Below are 20,038 nucleotides of genomic sequence, written 5' to 3' on the forward strand. Positions count from 1 at the left end.
GCTTGATTTAAAATCTGTGGTGCTGAAAATGGTGTTGGCAGAGAAATATGGATGCATTTCTAGCTCTTTACTTGAATGGATTGTTTGTGAGGAAAAAGTCTGTTTGTTGTTAGTCAGATATGTAAGTTTTGAAAAAGAGGCTATGAAACCTTTTCATTTAGTCTAAAAAGAGTATGTATTTCTAGTACAGATGTAGAATGGTGGGAGAGTTGTGAAGAGCAGGAATAGAGTTTAATTGAATGACACCCCAGCAGAGGGCAGTCTGGTATGAAGGTTTTTAAAACCTTGGCAATGTCATAGGTACTCTGGGAAAACAGGAGCTTCCCATGCTTCTCTGTTTAAGTGGCATGTTCTTGCTTCATCTCCAGACTGACTGAGCATATCTCTCTTTCACAGACAGACTGTTATTCTTAAAGTTAAACAATAAGTTATATAACACTCCTTCACAGTTGGTAGTGTGAGAAGTCCCTATGGTACCAGCAGGAAAGTAAACAGAACAGAAAGGAGTGGGTGAAGGGAGCCTTCAATTCTGGGATCAACTCTGATCCCAATTCTGCCAGCAGTAAAATAAATACAGTTTTTCATGTTTTCTAACAAACATGGTGCACTGTCTCTGAATTGACTACTACTTTTTTAAAATTTTCTTATTTTATATTTAGAGCTGTCAGTTAACATCCGTGGTTCTAAACCAGGGAGGTGATCTTGCAAATTAAATTCAGAGCACAGAGAAGTAAGCTGTGCCAGATGTGTGCTGGCTGTGGTGTTTTCACTGCAGCAACATTGAAGCATCCACAGGGAAAGAGTGAGCAGCATGAAGGGGAAGGGCTGAAAACATTGTCAGTTTGCTCAAGTGAGACACACTGCTGGGTAAAACAGGGTTGTGGGAATTTTTCTAAAGCCTTACACTGTCTTAGTGAAGGCTGAATCTGGAATAGAAGCTTAGTATGAGAATCTTCCTACAGCCCTGGCAGTAGGCCTGGGGAGTTTTGCTATTAAGAAAGAGGCAGGTAATCGTGGCTGCACATGGGACTGTGGTATACGATAATCTCTTACATAGTTAGGTTCCAGATGCTTTGGTGCTTTCATTGCTCAAAAACAAGCTGAAAGCCACAGTAAAAATTGTGTGTGATGTTTGTCACCTCAGAAGGCTACTGATTTTATTCTGTGCTAGACTTACGAAAGAGAATGCATGTAAATATGTGTGTACATGGTTGCTGTGTTCCTCTTCTGAACAAGGCTGCCTGGTGTCTTGTAATTGAAATAGTCATAAGCAGAATGATCGAGGTTCAAAATCCCAGTTCTCTGGCTTTGGTAGTGCTCCTTTAACCCCAAACTTAGCAGATGCTCAAAAGGATATGTTCAGAATAGAAGTGTTCTTTATACTGGACATCATATCTAAAATCCAAGAATAAAAACCCAGCTGGAATAAGAAATTTGAATTAATGCCCAGAGCAAATTTTCTAACCTGGGGAGTGGGTGGATAGAATACATCAGAATGTTGTTTACGTATAACCATGTCCATGTCCTGCATAAAGTGTGTCAGTGCCTCAGAATGTAGGAAGGTGATTCTGTTGGACCTCATCCTGAAATTATGCATTCCTGTGATCACCCATCACTAGGGCTTCTGAAATCTAGTTGATTCTGACCAGTACTCTGCAAATAGAAAACAGAACAAAGCCTTTACAGCCTGAGAGTAGCAGCTTCAGGTGGCTTGGTTTGTGCAGACAGTCCCAAGAGGTTGCTTTGTGAGAGGAAGTTCGTGCCCCAATCCTCAACGTCTCAAAAGAGTGCGAGAACATAAAATGTGATAGGAGCTATTTGCAAGCTTCAGTGACTTTCTGGCACCACTGCAAAGATAGTATCAGAACACAGCTTTATGTTCTCTTCATTAAAAAAACAACAAACCAGTGCCACACCCCGCAACTCCCATAAAAAAACCCACAAAACCCCACAACCCTTTACAATCATTTAATGAAAACACTGTTTCCTATTCTAGGAAAGAAAATAACTTCGATTTTTCTATTAAAAACTGAGATAATGAAAGTGGAATTTGAAAGGTTGGGAGACTACTGTGGGGGTTCTTTGTCGTCGTTGCAGGCAGATCTTTGTGGCACAGGTGCATCTGCACATCTGTGGTATTAGAACACTTGAGGCTGTTCAGACAGTGTAATTGCTCTTTACTTGCCAAATGTTTACAGTAATTTTTTTTCTCTGTAGAAGCCACGTACTTTTTGGATTTTTGTGCTTAATATTTTCCTTTGTTCATCTGATAGAAAGCTTTAAAATACCCATAAATAACAAAAGAGGTAATTTCTGCAGCAAGTGAAAAGTTTCTTGCCTGTAAATTATTTTTAGTCAAGTTATATCCAGGGTCAGTGGTGTTATGCAAAATCTTTGTGCAGCATATATCTAAAGTTGAGGAGGTAACTACTGTCATGAGTGTGTTTTATTGTGGTGACTGGGTGCAGTCCTAAATAAGTATTTTAAAAAAAATCTAGTCGTTCGCTCTGGGTGGTTTTAAGCTGTTACATCCATAGCATATAGTGAAAATTGTAGCAGTGTTAAAATGCAGCTTATTGATGCAATGAGTTTTTAGTTCCTAGTTGTTAATGCATTGCATGGCTGCATCTTAATTGCCACACATCTTTCTTTTTCTGGATTATTTGATCTTTCTTGGCTGGATACATGGAGTTCAGTTAGTAATTTGACCTTTTAGCTCTGTTGGAAGGCTTTGATTCTGTCTGTTGATTTTTTGTGAACTTCGATTTTTTTTTTTAACATAATTCATTTGCTGTGCTTCACTGAAAGTGCATTGGATAGCAATGCCAGTGCTGTCTCATATGCAAAGGGCACCAGTGCATGAAGAGCAGTAGTTTGTGAAATAACTGCAGATGCAGATCAGGTTGTAGATTACCACAGTGTTAATGGCTGCAGTTAGGAGGAGGGTTTATCTTTTTCTCAGCACGGGCGTAGGATCTAATAACTGAATTTTATTTGTTTTATTTTTAGTACCTTTTTACACAGAAACAAATTACACAGTTATTAGGTTTTTTCCACCTTGATAATAAAAAAGGGCAAAGGTAGTAAAACTTTTAATTTATTGTCTGTAAAGGAATGATATGTGTATATAGCTGCCTTAATATAATATGATGCACTCTAAGGGCCCCTATTTGTGAACTAAATATAGAGAGCTCTTCCTTATCCTGAGACTGGCAGTGGTGACTGTCCACGTAGTGTTCACAGAACTTGCATTAATATTCACTGTTGGGATGCACATGACTTGAAAGTAGAGCACTCTAATATTGTTCATATTGACATTTTAGAGTGATACATAGAGTCAGGAAGTCTAAAAACCTGACAGCTTTCTCCTGTTCATTCTTTTGTTGTTTGTTTAATTATGTATGAATTTTTGGTCTGAAATGTGCTGCTGCTGTTAGACAAAATATTTTAACTTTTCTTTTGCTGTGGATCCTCATAACCCTTTGGGGTTCCTTATATGGCTTGTATAATGACTTAGTTGTATTTTGTAACAAAAGAAAATATTTGAGTGGTTAGAAGATTGTTTTTACTAATTAGGCTTTAATTAATTTTTCTTATTTTGGTGCTCATTGCCATATTGAAGTGACGTGTAAATCACTCTTAATGTTTGGCTAAGCAGTGGTTACTTTTCATCAAAATGGAGAGAACAGGTAACATTGAAACAAAATTACTAGGTAAAAAAATAACCCACAAAAAAAGCCCCTACTATAAACCAAAACTCTTCTATAAAGGAGGATTTAAAGATTTTGATGCTTGAAAGACCAAATAAAATAGTACTTGGGAGTACAGCTAGCTTAGTGATACTGTTGTGTATGTTGGTGTGGTATAATATGGTCACAACAAATTATTAAGAAATAATAGATCTAACAACTCAAAATTGCCAACTCAATGGATGACAGTTGTAGTGAAACTAAAAGCTACATACCAACATCAGCTCTTGAAATAATCCTTCCTTTACTCGTGCTGAGTAGGGATTAGTGCTGTGTTATGCCAGTAAAATCATTGTTATGCTGCAGGTTTTTAAAAGCTCCAGTTGAAAGGCTGCAGGATTTCTTCTGTCCTGTTTTGACACATACTTAATGTTGTTTTAAGAGTTGCAATTGCTTTATAACCTGCTTACCTTTTACCAGTGGGTGTTTTTTGAAATTATAATAATTATTTTAATGAGAGAAATGTGCACTGACTGGCATTCCAGATTTCTCTCTGAAATTCTTGAGATATGTTTCCTTTTCATCTTAAATGTGGGAAACAGGTCTGACATTGCAGCTGTCCCCCTTATGCTGAACCATGAATGAGTTCTGAGATTTGAGTGAGGTACTAGTATAAAATTTCAGTTCATAAATTCGTGAGCCAAGAGCAAGGATTGCAGCTCAGCTCATGAAGATGATGTAGCAGTATAAGGACAATCCAAATGATAGTTGGTAAATCCTATTTCCTTTTGCCATCCTGAAACCCAGGCTCTTGTCTGTTTACAGTGTAGGGTCAGTGGCATTTGGGCTGTGATTACACATTCCTCAATGCTGCAATATGAGCTGCCTTTAGCAATCTCTGCCCCCATTATTCATGTTTCCAGCTGTTGGATGCTGTGTGTTAGCTTGGCCATTTGTGCAACTGAACAGTGAACTGATTGAGATACTAATCTGGCAGAGGGGCTTCTTTTAGTCTTCTTTTTTTGTTGTGGATTGTTTGGGGTTTTTTCCTTTTTCTTTCTCCTTCCCCTCCTGGATTGTTTGTTTGGGTGTTTTTTTCCTCTGGATTCTTTTTTCTTTTCTGTTTTTTGGGGGTTTTAAAATTTGCTTTAACATCCCATTTTTTCAGTTAGATCAGTTCCCCAAACTGGTTTACTTCACAAATGGTGGATGCTTGTACTGTCACGACATGGGGAATGAACTTGCATGGACACAAGCAACTATAGCAGTAGGAAGAGCTAGAGGTGGAGACTGCATAAGATGATGCTGCTGCCAAGATTGCTCATCAAACTGTAACTTTGCAATGTGGATGTCTAAATCTGCAGTATAATACTGAACATTTTAGCTTGCTGCAGTCAACTGTCTTGTCCTGTTTCTGTCAAATTCCTTTGGGTTGTAGAACTGGTATAAGAATAGCTTTAGTGATAGAGACAGACGTAATTGGTATCCCACCAGCAAGATACTTTGTGAATTCTTAACTTCAAATTAAACATAAACTGCTATCAACTCTTAACTAGTCCAGCTGGGAATATGGAAGGAAAAGTTAGATGTACTCAGATTTGCTGTCATCAGAGGTTCTGAATTGCCCTTGCAAAAACATCAGAAATTTACAAATCTCTGTTCTTTCTTGAGTAAAGTTATCAGTCTTCTCTAACTGTTTTACTCACAGAATCAAAGAATAAATTTATGTGGGTTCTGACCATGAGTACAAGAATTTACTCTTGAGGTTAACTGAAATTTGTACTTTTATATAAAACTTAAAATTAATTTGTATGGTTTTTCCATTGGTGAGGAAGTGAAGGAAACTTGGTGCTTTCACGAGTACAGACAGATGCTTAAGCAGCATATTGCAGCTATTTTCTTAGTTAAAATTGACACCTGCAATTATTGCTTATCTAAAACCACTGAAGATGCATCTTTCAAGAAAGATCACCCAATCTTGGTTTCCATTTCCAGATATACCTGTTTCAAGGAAGGAGGAGGCAAAATATCTCAGTTTTTCAGGCTGCACTGTTAAAGATGTCTTTGCCATTTCATATAATGGGGTGGGTTTTGGCCTCAGTAGGAATCTTGGGTGTTCTTTTCTATTTGTCTTGTGAGCTTTTGACTGTATGGACTTTATTCATGGTATAATTAACTCTTAACAAAATGCCTGTAAAAATACGATTTGGAAACACTCGAGGATTGTTTTTGTTTCAAGGAGTGTGTGATCGTTGGAGTTTTTTTAACTTTCATACACTGAGATTTGTTTCTGTTCTACTAGGTCCCATTCTTGTGGATCTGTTGAAATAGCAGTATAATTAGAACCTAATTCTTATGGAATTTATTTTGGGTAACTCATTCTACAGATATTTTGCATAACTAATGTTGCAAATGTAAACTGAAATATATCTAAGAAGTAATTACGGTATATGTGTAAGAATTGTTTTGAAGATGTGTATAGTGCCAAGTGGAAAATTTCCAGAAGCCAAATTCCTATTTTGTGACTGGGGGCTTAAATTTCCATTAGATATGGTCATAAGAATGTGGACAGGAAACAGCCTTCTCTATCAGCTCTGTTGATAAAACATCAAGATACAGTAATTTTGGAATATGCTCAAAACAGCTCAGTCAGGAGAGGGAGACTTTAAGTTGATGACTTCTTGTTACTTCCTGCCTTTCCTTGTTGGACTTGCAAAAGCTTTGTCAAGAAATGTGGTATGTTTGCAAAGCCTGAGTAGCAAGAAGGATTAATTGATGACTTTCTGTGCTAGCAGACACAATTTCAGAAATTCTGGGGTGTGCGTATGCATGCATGTGCAAAAGCGAACCAAGAAGCTTCCTCAGATAATTGATAACGTGATTGTAGGTTGTAATGTTCATTTAACAGCAGCACTACATTTTTCTGCGTGTGTGAACTCACTTTTTGAAGTCAGTCTTTTTTTCAGAGAGTGAATTGTCTTTGATTTTTCTGTAACTTCTTACAGGTGTCAGATGATGGTCGATATGTTTTGCTGTCTATCAGAGAAGGCTGTGATCCAGTGAACAGACTGTGGTACTGTGATCTACAGAAAGAGTCTCAGGGTATATCAGGTATGTGTTGCTTTGTAAGTTTTGCTTCCTTTTAAGACAAAATGAAATTAGAAATACTTTATGTTTGAATGAATATATATATATTTAAATATGTCTATTGCTTAGCTACCTTAATGGAGAAATTAAGGATAAAATAATAATTAATGGATGAAATAAGCACTACTATCATTCCATTTTCTGTTGTGTATGAGTAGATGAAAAACTCCATTCTTAGTCCTGTAGTTTATTTGAAAGGTCACAAGGAAAAATTGGAATAGTATAAGCAGCTGTACCAGTGTATGTTCTATTTCATTCTACACCAGTAATACTTTTCCATGTTTAAACATTTTTTCGTATTTTAAAAATTTCACATATGTCCCTTCAAGCGCTGATAGGCATTTTTTTGCAAAAAGTAACTGGCTTATGGATAACATTTCTTTTCTGTGTCTAGTACTAGGAAATACACAAAAGTCCTCCAGTGTTATTTGGTAGCATCACTGTTGTTACAGTGGAAGTGTCAACTTGTATTTCAAATGTGCTTTCATGAAATGCTCCTTCCTTGCCTTCTAGCTGGAGTAGCCTTTGGTTTTGTGTATTGGGCTTTGTAGCTGCAATGGTATGAGCTGAAAGTATGGCACTTTACTCCATACGGCTGTTGTTGAAGGTTGGCATAGTTAGCTGGTTTATTGATCGGTGGTTTTTGTATTTCCAGAGTATTGGATTACTGAAAGGTATTCCTCAGTATGTGTTTTGTATAGAACACAACTTAAGCTTTTTTGATTCTTGCAGCTTCTCTCTTCAGAAACTTTGGAAACAGAATAAATACTGCAATAGCTCTTTGCTGAATATTGGATCTGAAGTAACTTGTTCTCTTGTTTGTTAAAAGAATATTTCAGGCTAAAGAGAGTACAATACTACTGACTTGTCTACAACCAAACTTAAGCCAAGGCTGCGAGCAGGTTCCACATGCACATCCAATTCTTCCTTGTTTGTACGTATCGGGTCAGGCAGGGCACCTTTATTTCTTTGGTTTCATGATCACCTTGGGAAGTTATCATCAAGGCACTGTAGAATTCTGGATTGCTTGAGCCCTCCTGTGTTGTCCTTCCACACAGAAGACATTACAGTGGCTAGAATTCCCACCATAAGGAGAATGGTCTGTCAACATGAGTCTTCTTCCAGTTGTCTGAAGAAGGCATCATCTGCTTCTTCCTGATTAGGAAGTTTATAGCATATGCTACTACATACAGTAGACTACTCCTACATGCTCTACAGCATATACCACTACAGTAGTACCCGTGCTGGTCTGCCTTTTAATCTTAACCTATGAGCTATTGGCCATCTCCTGAACTGTCCCAAGGCAGAACTCCACAAATTCCAGCTGTTCTTTCACATAAAAGACAACTCACCTCCTTACTTTGCCAACCTGTCCTTACTAAACAGCCTTTATCCATCCATTGTAGCATGGCAGTCCTGTGAGCTATCCCACCATGTCTCCATGATCCCAATGAGGTCATAGTCCAGAAACTGCACACAGACTTCTAACTCCTCCTGTTTGTTCTCACGTTGTGTGCATCAGTGTAGAGGCAGTTCAAGCAGGCACCCGGGCATGCTGATTCCTCAGTACAGGCTTGAGGGGCTTCTCCATGAGGCTATTCTGCAGGCACTTCCTTCTTTACCATGCCTATGCTTGGAGAAATTCCACTTCAGCTCTGTTTCGTTGATTGCTGTGTCTCTTTCATTCTTGTCACCCAGGCCCTTGGCTTGCCTACCCCATCCACATCTTCCTTGTTGAGAAATCTCTTTCTCCTGTTTTTGTGGTTTAAAGCTCTGTTTACTGGGTTGTCTAACCTGCAAGGATATTTTTGCCTTGCGTAATCAGGTAAACAACAGTGCAGCAATAGTACAGAATGGGATAACCTAGAATTGCTGCTGAATCATTGGTTTTTCTCTTGGATGTGTATGGATTAATGTCTCCTGTTCCTTAATTGCAGCCTGCTTTCTACAGAAATAAGAGATGCTTAATCCCACATTGCTTTTTGAGGTATTGACTCCCAAATGCAATCAGTGGTAATGGAATAAGGCAGGAGTCCCAGTGGTCCAACTCTCACAAGAGTGTGTGGGAGGTCAGTTGGCCAGCCAGAGGTGAGAACATAAGCTTGTGGCATAAATTTAATCTTGTTATACCCTGAAAATTCACTCAAATGAGCACCCTTATGGATACCTGAGATGTGGAGAAGGCTTCAGAAGAAATTTTTATCATCCTAGACTTAAGCCGCTTTCAGTCAAAGTTCTCTCCCCTGTGGATTATCGGAGGTATGAAAGTCAATGAAGATTTGTCTTCCAACTTTGATATTCATAACATCTCTCTCCTGTGTGAATTCTTGGATGACCCTCTGTTTATGTTGAATCGCAATATAAATTGAGTTAGAATGTCAAATGACTTTATACAAAGCCATGCACCACTAGGTTCCACTATTTCCAGAGTTCAGAGACTTAGGTCTCTTCGTTGCATACAAGACTCTGTTTATGTGTTGTACTCTCTTAAGAAGAGTTTTAAGATTCACCCTTCCTGTGCATCTGTTTAGTTGGATCATTGTGGTGTTCAGCAGGGCTTTGTCATCACTGGGAGGTTGCGGTGACTTGAGATGATGAAATTTCAGAACCCACCTGTGGATTAGAAGGAGCAGTTATAAGCACAGTTACATTTCTAGAGAGCTCCTTAAACAACCTCTTTTCTATTCTGATTTTTCCCAGAAGTGACAACTGTAAGTCATAGATCAATTCATAGTGTGTTAGACAAGTGTGTTCTCAGAGATGAAATAAAGTTTAACAGCTATAACTGGGAAAATGCACTGCATTATCACAGGCAAGTAATACTGGCTGATAGGGAGGTGTATGATTTAAAGGACCTATGGGGTGGACAAATGGGGTAATGCTGTTTGGTTTTAAATTTGTAAACCTGTTTCCTTGAATGGGCTATTAGCTGAGTTGGGTATGTGATAACAAGGCAGAGTTGCTCTAAGCCACATGTTCATCCAACAGCTGTTACATCATTGACTGCTTTGAGACCCAAAGTGGATGAGATGATTAATGAATTTTCTTACCTTCTGCTCTAATGAAGGGACTTTGGTCACTGCCAAATTCTGTGTTGGAGATAAAGAGAGAATCACCTCTGGACTGTAGATGGGATAAGATGATGGACTGAATGTACCTGTTTAGACCATTAGCTGAGGCTTCTGCTCTCCTGTGCTCCTTCAGGATGATTCAGTCCATGTGAAATACAAGTATTTCTCTGGACAGATTTGAACCCCTGTGCTGATTGCAAAAGGTGCCCATGGCTTGTAGCTCACATGCTTCTAACATTAAAGGGAGAAAAAGGAAAAGGGAAATACCACGGAACTGAAAGCAACTTGAAAAAATTAAAGCGGCAACATTTCTCCTGTGGCATCTGAAAAAAAGTACAAAGTTGAAGGGAGAGAGAAAATGATCTGATTAAGACACAGATGTTTGTGAAGATGTCAGAAAAAAAAGAGAACTAGTTGCAGGACTATTTGAGTGAATATTAGTTATTTCAGAAATTGTACTGACTGACAAAAAGGGAATGAGGGAAATTGAAAAATGAAAGAAAATGGATGATATTATAGGTAGCCTGGGATCTAGCAGGTAACTTATCTGATAGAGATGCTGTTTTAAGGACAGAGTGACGTGACAGTGAAACTCCAACTTAGTGACCATAAAGAGGTGAAATAACATTGGAGAGGCTCTGATTATTTCAGTCAAAATGCTTTTACATCTGAGAGGTGCTTGCTGAAGACAGAGGTGCAAATAAGTCTGAATTTGCAACTGAAAGCTGAAAATGACCATTGAATTCGTAGTTACTTACGTTTTTAACACCTTATTAAGGTGATATTGACTAAACTGCTACCTGGATTGTTGAAACTGATTGACCAAGGAAAGCTTCTGTCAAGAGACAGGACTATGGTTTTGTAATGAGAAAAAAAGTAAGAGCTGGTAATCAAGGCAAAAGGACCTAATATATGGAATGTACCTCAGAACTGAAGGGACACAACTGGTATTAAAATCTTGTAGTAATTTTGTACTTAGGTTGTTCTGTTCCCTTCTTACTGTTTTTTTTCCTCCTTCTGTAATAGACCCCTTACATCTATGTTCCTTATATCACTTCCAGTGTTTGGACCTGTCCTTTAAAATCCCACAGAGGCTGGTTATAGAAGTGTCCTTTACACTGTTTAACTTTGAGATACTTCAGATTTTAAGTCCTGTTTGAGCAGCAGGTCAAGATAAATGCACGTGTGTGTATTTATGGACTAAAGCCACACTCTGGTTGTAGAGGCTCTGGTGCTCAATGTACTGACTGTCATTCTGCGGCAGCATCCTGGCTATAGCAGCAAGAATGAATAGGCAGACCTGACTTCTCTTGTCTGGATGGAGCAAAACAACGGTTAGGGCTTCCCTCAACTATGAAGGGATCACAATAATAAACTATTCCTGTCATAGACATTTCATAGGCTAGTTACCTGTTACTAACTCTTCTTGTACTGAATAGCAATACTGTGGTTTCTAGGTCGAGGCCCTTGCATTCAGTGAAAGCCATTTGTGTTTCCATGAAATGATTCATAGTTTAGATCCCTTTGATGGTATGTTGTACAGGTTATTTAGAAGAAGTGATTGTTTTTATAATTTTTCTCATTTCACTGAGGACTTAAAAATTTGGAAAACTGGCAATCTGGCAATATTGCACTGGATATGGAGAGATTGGGAGGTGGCAGATTTCATATGATTAAATAAAAGATTAAGCCTTCTCTTTCATGTATAGACTTTATTGATGTAGTTTTTCATTATTATTTTAATTTTGGGGGACTTGTTAGATTTACCTGAACTAGTCTACTTTAGCACACAGCTGAACATATGGGAAATTAAATACTCATTAAATATTTAAAGTCTGGTGTCAACAAATTTCTCATAGTTCTGAAATTATTTCTATTGTAAAGTCATCATTGCGAAAGAGTAAATGTGCTGTACTTAAGGGTTGTTAGAATTAAGGCTGGGTAGCTCATTTGTGGGCTTTGTTTCTAACTTACTGTAGATTAGAAACATGGCACAATTTAAAAAAAATATTTTTACCTATATGTTAAGAGACCTACTTGCTCAGAATAAAGTTTTATTTTGTCTGTCTGAGAGACAAAAAAAGTCCTTTTCCCTCAAAGAGCACAGAAGCTGGTTGAATTATTTTACTTAAATTTGCAGGGTAGAGTGGAGAAGCAGGGTGATAAAGGGGGGATCTGTCTTGGGAAAAGAGAGAAGAAACAGGAGTGCAGAATTAAACAGTATGTTTCATGTGTGGAAATAGAAAATGCTTAATAAATATCTGCCTGATAGAACTTGGAAGATGGCAGCGAATTCAGGGATGAGTCAGCTACTGTGGGAATCATCAAGGAACACAATATAGCCCATAACAAGCTTACAGGAGCTCAAATATTTCTTTCCCTAGTAGGTGAAAGGAATGTTTAGTCTTCTGTTTTTGCTCTTATTGATATACGGCATGTTTTTATTGCAAGAAAATATTTTCTTTTTAAATGTCAAATAAATTGAACAGTTTGTGGCTGTTTTGAATAGATTCATCTAAGCAGATAAGCACATTCAATCAAAAAAACAAAACTGTAAAACCCTCTTTTGCCTTCTTAAATTGTGAAATTCTTCCATATTTATGCTCAATTACATGCCTATCCCATTTTTGCTGTCTGTCTAGACAATACAAATAAAAAAGTAAATTTGCACCTTTTCAGTCAGACGCTGAAAGGGAAGACTCAGGTTGTTCCACAAGCATCACGAAGAAACGGAACAGAATGATTCTGCTAACAATCCAAAGTAAATTGCTTTGATGAATTGGAAACCTCTGGTTTAACTTTCTCACAAGTTAACTTTTTATGAAACATGGTTTGTCCAATATTTGCCACTTAATTATTGCTTTAGTAATCTTGAGTTAATGCATTTCATTCCTGCACAGCATGAGTTGTTGCTTCTTTTTGCATATACTCCCTTTAAATAATAAGTGAGGTGATAATGATGTCATCAAAGACCCTCTGGAAGCATGACACTTTATTAGTTCTGTTGTACTGAAGAAAGTTGTGTCCTGTGCATTCACTGATTCTTCATGTATTTCTCAGGCTGTGGCTCAGTGGAAGTTAATTTGCCCTGTGTTGAGTGGGAAATCATCTTGTCTCTGAATGGAGATCACATCTAATAAATGAGAGAAGTGTATTTCTAAATATTTAGGAAACTTAAAAGGATTTAACTTGTCTGTTTCTACATCTGAAAATTTAGGTGTGTCAATAGATCTTCCCCCTTTACTGTATGTCGTATTTTTGTCAACAGCTGTAGATTAGTCGAATTTGCAGTGCAGTCTCCTGTGATAATCCTTGTCAGATTGCTTTCCCCAGAAGATAATCTACACTGCAGTGTTTCTGTTTCTTTCCATGAAGTGTGCAGGGAGCATCTGAGCATCTTTTCTGCCTCCCAGATTAGCTAAAATGTTCTTCATGCTTCCCTTCCCCTCTTCACAGGGTTTCTACTGTATACAGATTGAGTCATTTTCCTCTTCAAATGTTCAGGTTGTTTGCTGGGTTTTTAAGTGGGCCATTGTGAGCTACTTGTGCCAAGAATGCTCCTTTTTAGAATAGAAAATCGCTGTGGTAAGTAACCTGTGACAAGTACATAATAGCTTCATTTTAATGGGGATTTTAAATTAGCCTGAAAGATAAGAGATTTGGGGGGGTACTGTTTTCCCTCCTCCCCTACTATCACCGGCCTCTTGTGAATCCCACCAGGTTAACCCAGTTTGTGGCACAGTTTTTGTGACAAAACTCTTTGTTAGAAATGGCCAGGTTTACTGATGGGAATTTTATGTTCACAACTAACTAACCAAACACACTTTCTAAAAAAGTTTTTATTAGCTCATATCAGTGTTTTACAAGTACTGCTTTCTCAAGACCTGTCATAATTCACAGTATTGTGGCAAGGCAATGCTGTGAGAAGACCCCACTGGGAGAAGACAGCTGGCTGCTCTTTAAGCCTTTGGGGTAATTCCCTTGCTGTACTCTGTTTCAAGTAACTGTGGATATGGGAGCTCTTCCCTTTGTGCTTGCCTCTTTACTTCCTTATGGGGTGAGGTTTCGAAAGATCAGGGCCAAAGTAATGGGATTCTTGTCTGGATTTGACCACTCTGTCAGCCAACTGATGTAGTACTGACCATAGCCAACTGGTATGGTATAATTTTGCTTTATGAATCAGTAGCAGGAGTGCAGTGCCTGTTGGGTCAGGAAGGACAGCACTGTGGGTTCATGTCCAGGTTATCCCTCATTCAAGACTCCAGATTTCCCTACTTATCTTGCTAAGCTGCTAGTAGGCTTTTCAACTCTTGACTCCTGTTACAAACATTTAAAAGTGATCTAATGCTAAGTATTTCTTTAAAAACACATGTATTTACTCAGTAGCTGAGCACTGTAAGGCACAATTTTTAGTAGCTATTTTATCAAACTTGTCTTCCAGAGTACATACAGCACTCAGGTTTGCTTGTTTGTTGAACCAGTCAAACAAGAAAACTCTCATTAATCACCTTGCTTAACTGTTCTTAGTATACCTGAAAATGCCTCATAGTAGCCAAACAGCTGGATACACAGTAATCAAGCTATTATATATTAGCAAACCTTTTTGTACAACTTACCAAAAAAACCCCAAAACTAAACAAAAAAAAACCAGACAAAAACCCAACCAACCAAAAAACACCAAACACCAAACCAAAAAAAACCACAACCAAACTGCAAAAACAGTGGGGTTTTTTTTGTAGCATGTCTCTTCATGCTTCTGTGCCTGGTAGTAATTTTGTTTTTTCCTTTTTCTTGAGAAATGAGATTGTCTCTTTTTGATTAGATTGTCAGCCTTGACTGTTTACTCTTTTGAATATGTGATTTGGTGCAGTGGAAAAGGAATTTAGCACCAATCTGTTGGGTGTGCAAGAAGAAATAAATGAAAGCTATTTAATCACCCTTGGCTATGAACTTAAACCAGCATGACATTGCCTATTGGTCTTGTTGAAGTTGTCCTTAATATTGACCTTTTTCTTTATTTTGTATTGTGGTAGCAGCTAGGAAATAAAAAAATCAGGATCCTCTTGTGAGTGCTGTAGCACTGTTTTGTGAGTTACTGACTCAGAGCTCTGGGCAGAGCCCCACTTTGCTTTTCCTGGGGGACCTGAAGCATGAGAACAGAGGGAAAAAAGAAAGGATATAAACCAGCATGGGGAGCAGAAGAGCTGGCTCTTCTTATAACCTCTGGGCACATTGAAGCATAGCCTTAATGAAAGGTTGCAGTGATTTCTGGAATGCAAAAAGCTGACGGGGTTGGCTAATGGGAAAGCACACCTGAATTGTTGTATTGGAAAGGGAAGCTAGAGACAGGTTTGTTTAAAGTAGGAGGTACAAGGCTTTCCAGAGAGAGAACACTGGTAGGGGCTCTTATGCTTGGGTTCTGGGCTGCTTGGAGGTTGGTAGTTTGTGTCTGGTGGGAACAGTGTGAGGTGGTGGGAGGACATATGTAGGGGAATAGGAGCTAGTGAAAAATACTTGAGAACCACTGGCTTGAAAAGATGTGATAAAAATTGAGCAAACACAGAAGTTCACAGCTTGCTGGTTGCTTAGTCATTGTCAGCTGGAACTGCTTTGTACCAGACTGGCAGAGAAAGATTGCAAGAAAGAATGTAAGAGCAAGGCTATCTGTCAGAAGGTTTTTGGGTTTTTGTTTAAAAGGTTGTTCTTTTTTTCCCTACACTGAGGAAAGCATGTATGTGGCTTGAGGGCAGGTGGAAAAAGGTAATGTTTGTCCACTTCAGTGTTGAAAATAGGATTGTTTGACCTTTTGTGTTTTAGTTTAGTCTTGCAATTTATCAGGCTCTCTAAATAAATAAATAAGCAATGACCAGTGCTATATACAGTCACATCAAAGGGATGAGTCAGTATGTGCTGTGTAGCCTGAAAAAGTGGATCAAAACCTTTGTAATGAAAATGAACAAGAGATGGTGAGGCAACAGCAGACATTAGCTATAAAGTGGAATGTGGTGGGAGGGAGAATACTCTTCCATCTTCTGAAAAACTTTTCCGTGATAGAAGTAACTTTAAAAAAAAGTTTCAGAAATGAACATCAAAACAAGCCTATTGTATCCTAACAAATGGGGAGAAAAAAAATTAGTTGTCTTGAAAAATATGTGGAAGGATCAACAATAGAGTGTTTAATAAAAATGTTTCATATCCCTTAAATGTCAGTTTCAGAGTTTTGTCACTGTATTTTTTTATTGTATGTATACATAAATATAAGTAAAAATACATACTTTATATGGGGTTTTTTGAGGCAAATTATTAGCAATAAAAATAAATAAAATTAGCAACAAAAAAAGCACTACAGAGTGTCATCTGTTTGGATTTCTGTAAGGCGTTTGTGATCCCCTACAATTTCCTTCTCTCTGAATTGGAGAGATACGAATTTGGTGGGTGGACTTCTTGGGTGGATAAGGAATTGGATGGGTGATCGCATCCAGAGGGTAGTGGTCAACAGCCCAGTGTCCCAATGGACACTGGTGACAAGTGTCTATGGTCTGATGGGGCCATATGAACTCGGGGGTCCCGTACTGGAAGAGATTCTATATGGACAGTGGGATTGAGTGCACCTTCAGCAAGTCTGCAGACATCATCAAGCCAAGTGGTGCTTCACACCTGAACGATGGGATACCATATAGATGGACCTGGAGAAGCTGAAGGAATGGACCCTTGGGAACCTCATGAAGTTCATTAGGGTCAAGTGCAAGGTGCTGCACCTGTGTTGGGGTAACCCCCTTTATCAATGCAAGCTGCAGGATGAAGGGATTGAGAGCAGCCCTGCTGGGGCTGAGAAGGACTTGGTGTTGGTGGATGACAAGCTGGACAGGACCCGACAATGTGTACTCACAGCCCAGATAGCCAATTGTAGGCTGCATCCAAAGCAGCGTGGCTAGCAGGGTGCGGGAGGGCATTCTGTGCCTCTGCCATGCTCTCATGAGACCCCACCTGAAACACTGCATCCAGCTCTGGGATCCCCAGCACAGTGAGGACATTGACCTGGTGGAGTGGGTCTAGAGGAGGGCCATGATGAAGATCAGAAGTCTGGAGCACCTCTCCTATGAGGAAAGGCTGAAAGAGCTGTGATTGTTCAGCGTGGAGAAGAGAAGGCTTTAGGGGGACCTTGCTGCTGCCTCACAACTTTAAGGGAGTCTGTAAGAAAGATGGGGACAAACTTTTTAGCAGGGCCTGTTGCCATACAAAAAGTGGTAATGGTTTTAAACCAAGAAAAGGGTCGCTTTAGATTAGATATAAGGAAGAAGATTTTTACAATGAGTGTGCTAAAACATTTGAACAGGTTGCCCAGAAAGGTGATGGATGCCCCATTCCTGAAAACGTTTAAATTCAGGTGGGATGGCGCTTTGAGCAACTGGATCTAGTTGAAGATGTCTCTGCTCATTGCAAGAGGGTTGGCATAGAAGGCCTTTAAAGATCCTTTCAAACACAAACTATTCTATGAAATTAAATAGCTTGCTGTTAATTTGAGCAAGGACATCTTCATGCTGTTACTGTTTGACTGGACATTACATATATAAATCACAAAATCATAGACTGTTGAGGGGTTGGAATGGACCTTAAAGATCATCCAGTCCCAACCCTACCTGCCATGGGCAGGGGCACCTCCTGTTAGACCAGGTTACACTCAAGGCCTTATTCAACTTGACTTTGAACACCACCAGGGTAAATAATATTCATAATGAAGTTATTTTTTAGATGAGGTATTCGTGCTTTTATTTGTTTATTTTAGAAAAAGTGTAGTGTGAGAGAGAGAGATTACCTTTGATGCCTGCTTTTCTGTTGCTATGTTCTGCTGTCTGAGGGCATAACTCTTTCAAAATTAATCATATTTATTCTCTTCCGTCTTTTGAGTGATTATCCCAGTGGAAGTAAAACTGGAGCCTTGAAACTGATTGAGAAATGTCTGCTCATAAAAGTGCTTGATTTCTTTCTTCTGAATTAATCTTTGATTATATCTTGACATGTCTGAACTTTTTAACTCAAAGGAATGAATATTGCTTCCTTCCATTTATTTATATTTTAGATGGCAAATACATTAACTTTCCATGATCATTGAGTAGCTGTCATCCATCATCTGCAAAATGAGTAGTATGCTCTCAATACAAACACAAAAGTTTCATTCCTTTCAGGAACATCCTAATATCACCTTTCCAGTATTCCCTCTCTCAGATGTTTATAAGTGAAGTCAGGTCCCAAGACGTAGAGAGATCTTGCTTTTAAAGAGAGTCCAAATTGTTTGAAAATCTCTCTTGCCTTTGGAGACCGGAGTGAGACAATTAAATATTTGTGGCTTTAAAGAAAAAAGAGGAAAAAAGCCCTGAGTTCTTTTCTCTAGCTGCCTGGCTCAGAACAAGGGCTTGTGAGCAAGCTGAGTATTGCATGATTCAAAAAGAAATTAGATTCTGATGTGGAAGTAGATGTCTGAGTGAAGGACTCTGCTGTTCAGTTCCCAGAATATGTTATGAACGTGTCACACGGGCCCTGAAACCGTCTGTTCCAATCTGATCTATGCTGTGTACCATGAGATTATCTGTCTTCTACTGAACATTAAACCTAGTGTGGATTAGTACTGTGAAACAACAGTTGTCAGAGAGTTTGTGGCTGCCCCATCCCTGGAGGTGTTCAAATCCAGGTTGGACAGGGCTTTGAGCACCTGGTCTAGTGGAAGGTGACCCTATCCATGGCAGGGTAGTTGGAACTAAATGGCTTTTAAGATCCTTTCCAACCCAAATATTCTATAATTCTATGAAAATCTAGGAGTTAAAAAATCATGATCTTTCCTTGAGTAGAAGTTTATTTACTTAATGTGTGTACCATAGTAAAATGTGGCATCATTCTTTGGGTTAGAAAACCTGTCCTATTGTTATGAGCCAAACTTCCTGGTTCATTTCCTGAGCTTTCTCAGCACTGTCCCATTTCTAGAAAAACTGTCTAGAAAAAATGTCAAGACAGAATGGAATTTATGGAGATGAACATTTACATCTTCATCTGATAATTTTGATTGCTAGAGCACATGAAAAAAGCCAAATGCAAGTGTTTGCCTTTTGAAAACTTTTTTTCACAGCATCAGATAACCCTACCATTAAACCCTGTCGCTCCAGCAGGCACAGACAAGAGGTTATTTGCCATGAATTGATTGTTTGGCCTTTCCATGAAACATGAAATATTGAAGTATTAGAACATTTTGTGAAGTGATTAACAGTGACTCTCAGCAACTCTGTCTTTTCTGTCTAAGGGGGTTGGTAACAAGACCTTGTGGTAACTTATGCTGTTAACAATTTGTTCAGATTAGCTTTTCCTTCTCCTGTAGTTGTCATCATTCACAGACCTGCTTCATCAAACAGAGCTCTCAGCAGACCAAGGAATGTTTTACTGTGTTCAGAGGCCAGTACATGATTGAGGGCTTATTCTGTCATGCTTACTGATATAATTTCTCTTTTGATCTTCTATGGATCCAAAAACTTTTTTTAAAAATTCTGTCTGTACACTGAATGTTGTTTTGTCCTTTGCAGAAGCCTAGCTCTGTAGGATTATGATTTTCTGTTGTGTGGCATGGCTTTACTGTCCACTGAATTCTACCTGCAGTTCCTATTGTAATACAGTTATGTGATGATGAATAACTGACTGGTACAAAGGATATAGGCAAAACCATCTGTATCTTTTCAGCAACGTATTTTAATAGGAAGACTGGCAGGGGAGTGGATTAGGGTATAGCAGCAGTATACAGGAAACTGTCATGCTTTTCCTATATGTAATAAATCTGTCTCATTGTATGCTTATGTGGATTAAACTGAAGTCTTCAGTGGTTCAGGTGTTAAGAGTAGCCTTAGACTATACAAATGCCACTTCTCAGTGACTCTCCTCAAAGACACATGTTCTCAGAGGGCTGCTGGTGAAACCTGTGTCTTATCAAGATCCAGTTCTTCAACTCCTCCCTCTCCTCCTGCCTTTTTATGAAGAATGGACTGAATGTCCTTGCTTCACCTTGTTTTTCAAGTACTTTTTGAAGTCATAACTTACAGACTTACTGTTCTTTTTGTTACTGAGAAGCAAGCCAGAGTGCTTGACAGGGGC

The 20,038-nt window shown here is 38.7% G+C and overlaps 1 protein-coding gene across 1 annotated transcript in view; it reads left to right on the top strand.

The window, feature by feature from the left end:
- PREP (prolyl endopeptidase) overlaps window positions 1-20,038 on the top strand; it is a 91,825-nt gene that overhangs the window by 19,815 nt on the left and 51,972 nt on the right. Inside the window, exon 7 of the mRNA XM_082302535.1 lies at window positions 6,695-6,800. Coding sequence (XP_082158661.1) covers window positions 6,695-6,800 — 106 coding nt within the window. The remainder of the gene's footprint in view (window positions 1-6,694; window positions 6,801-20,038) is intronic.

This window comes from Coloeus monedula, assembly GCF_965178545.1.
Source record: "Coloeus monedula genome assembly, chromosome: 2".
NCBI lineage: Eukaryota > Metazoa > Chordata > Aves > Passeriformes > Corvidae > Coloeus > Coloeus monedula.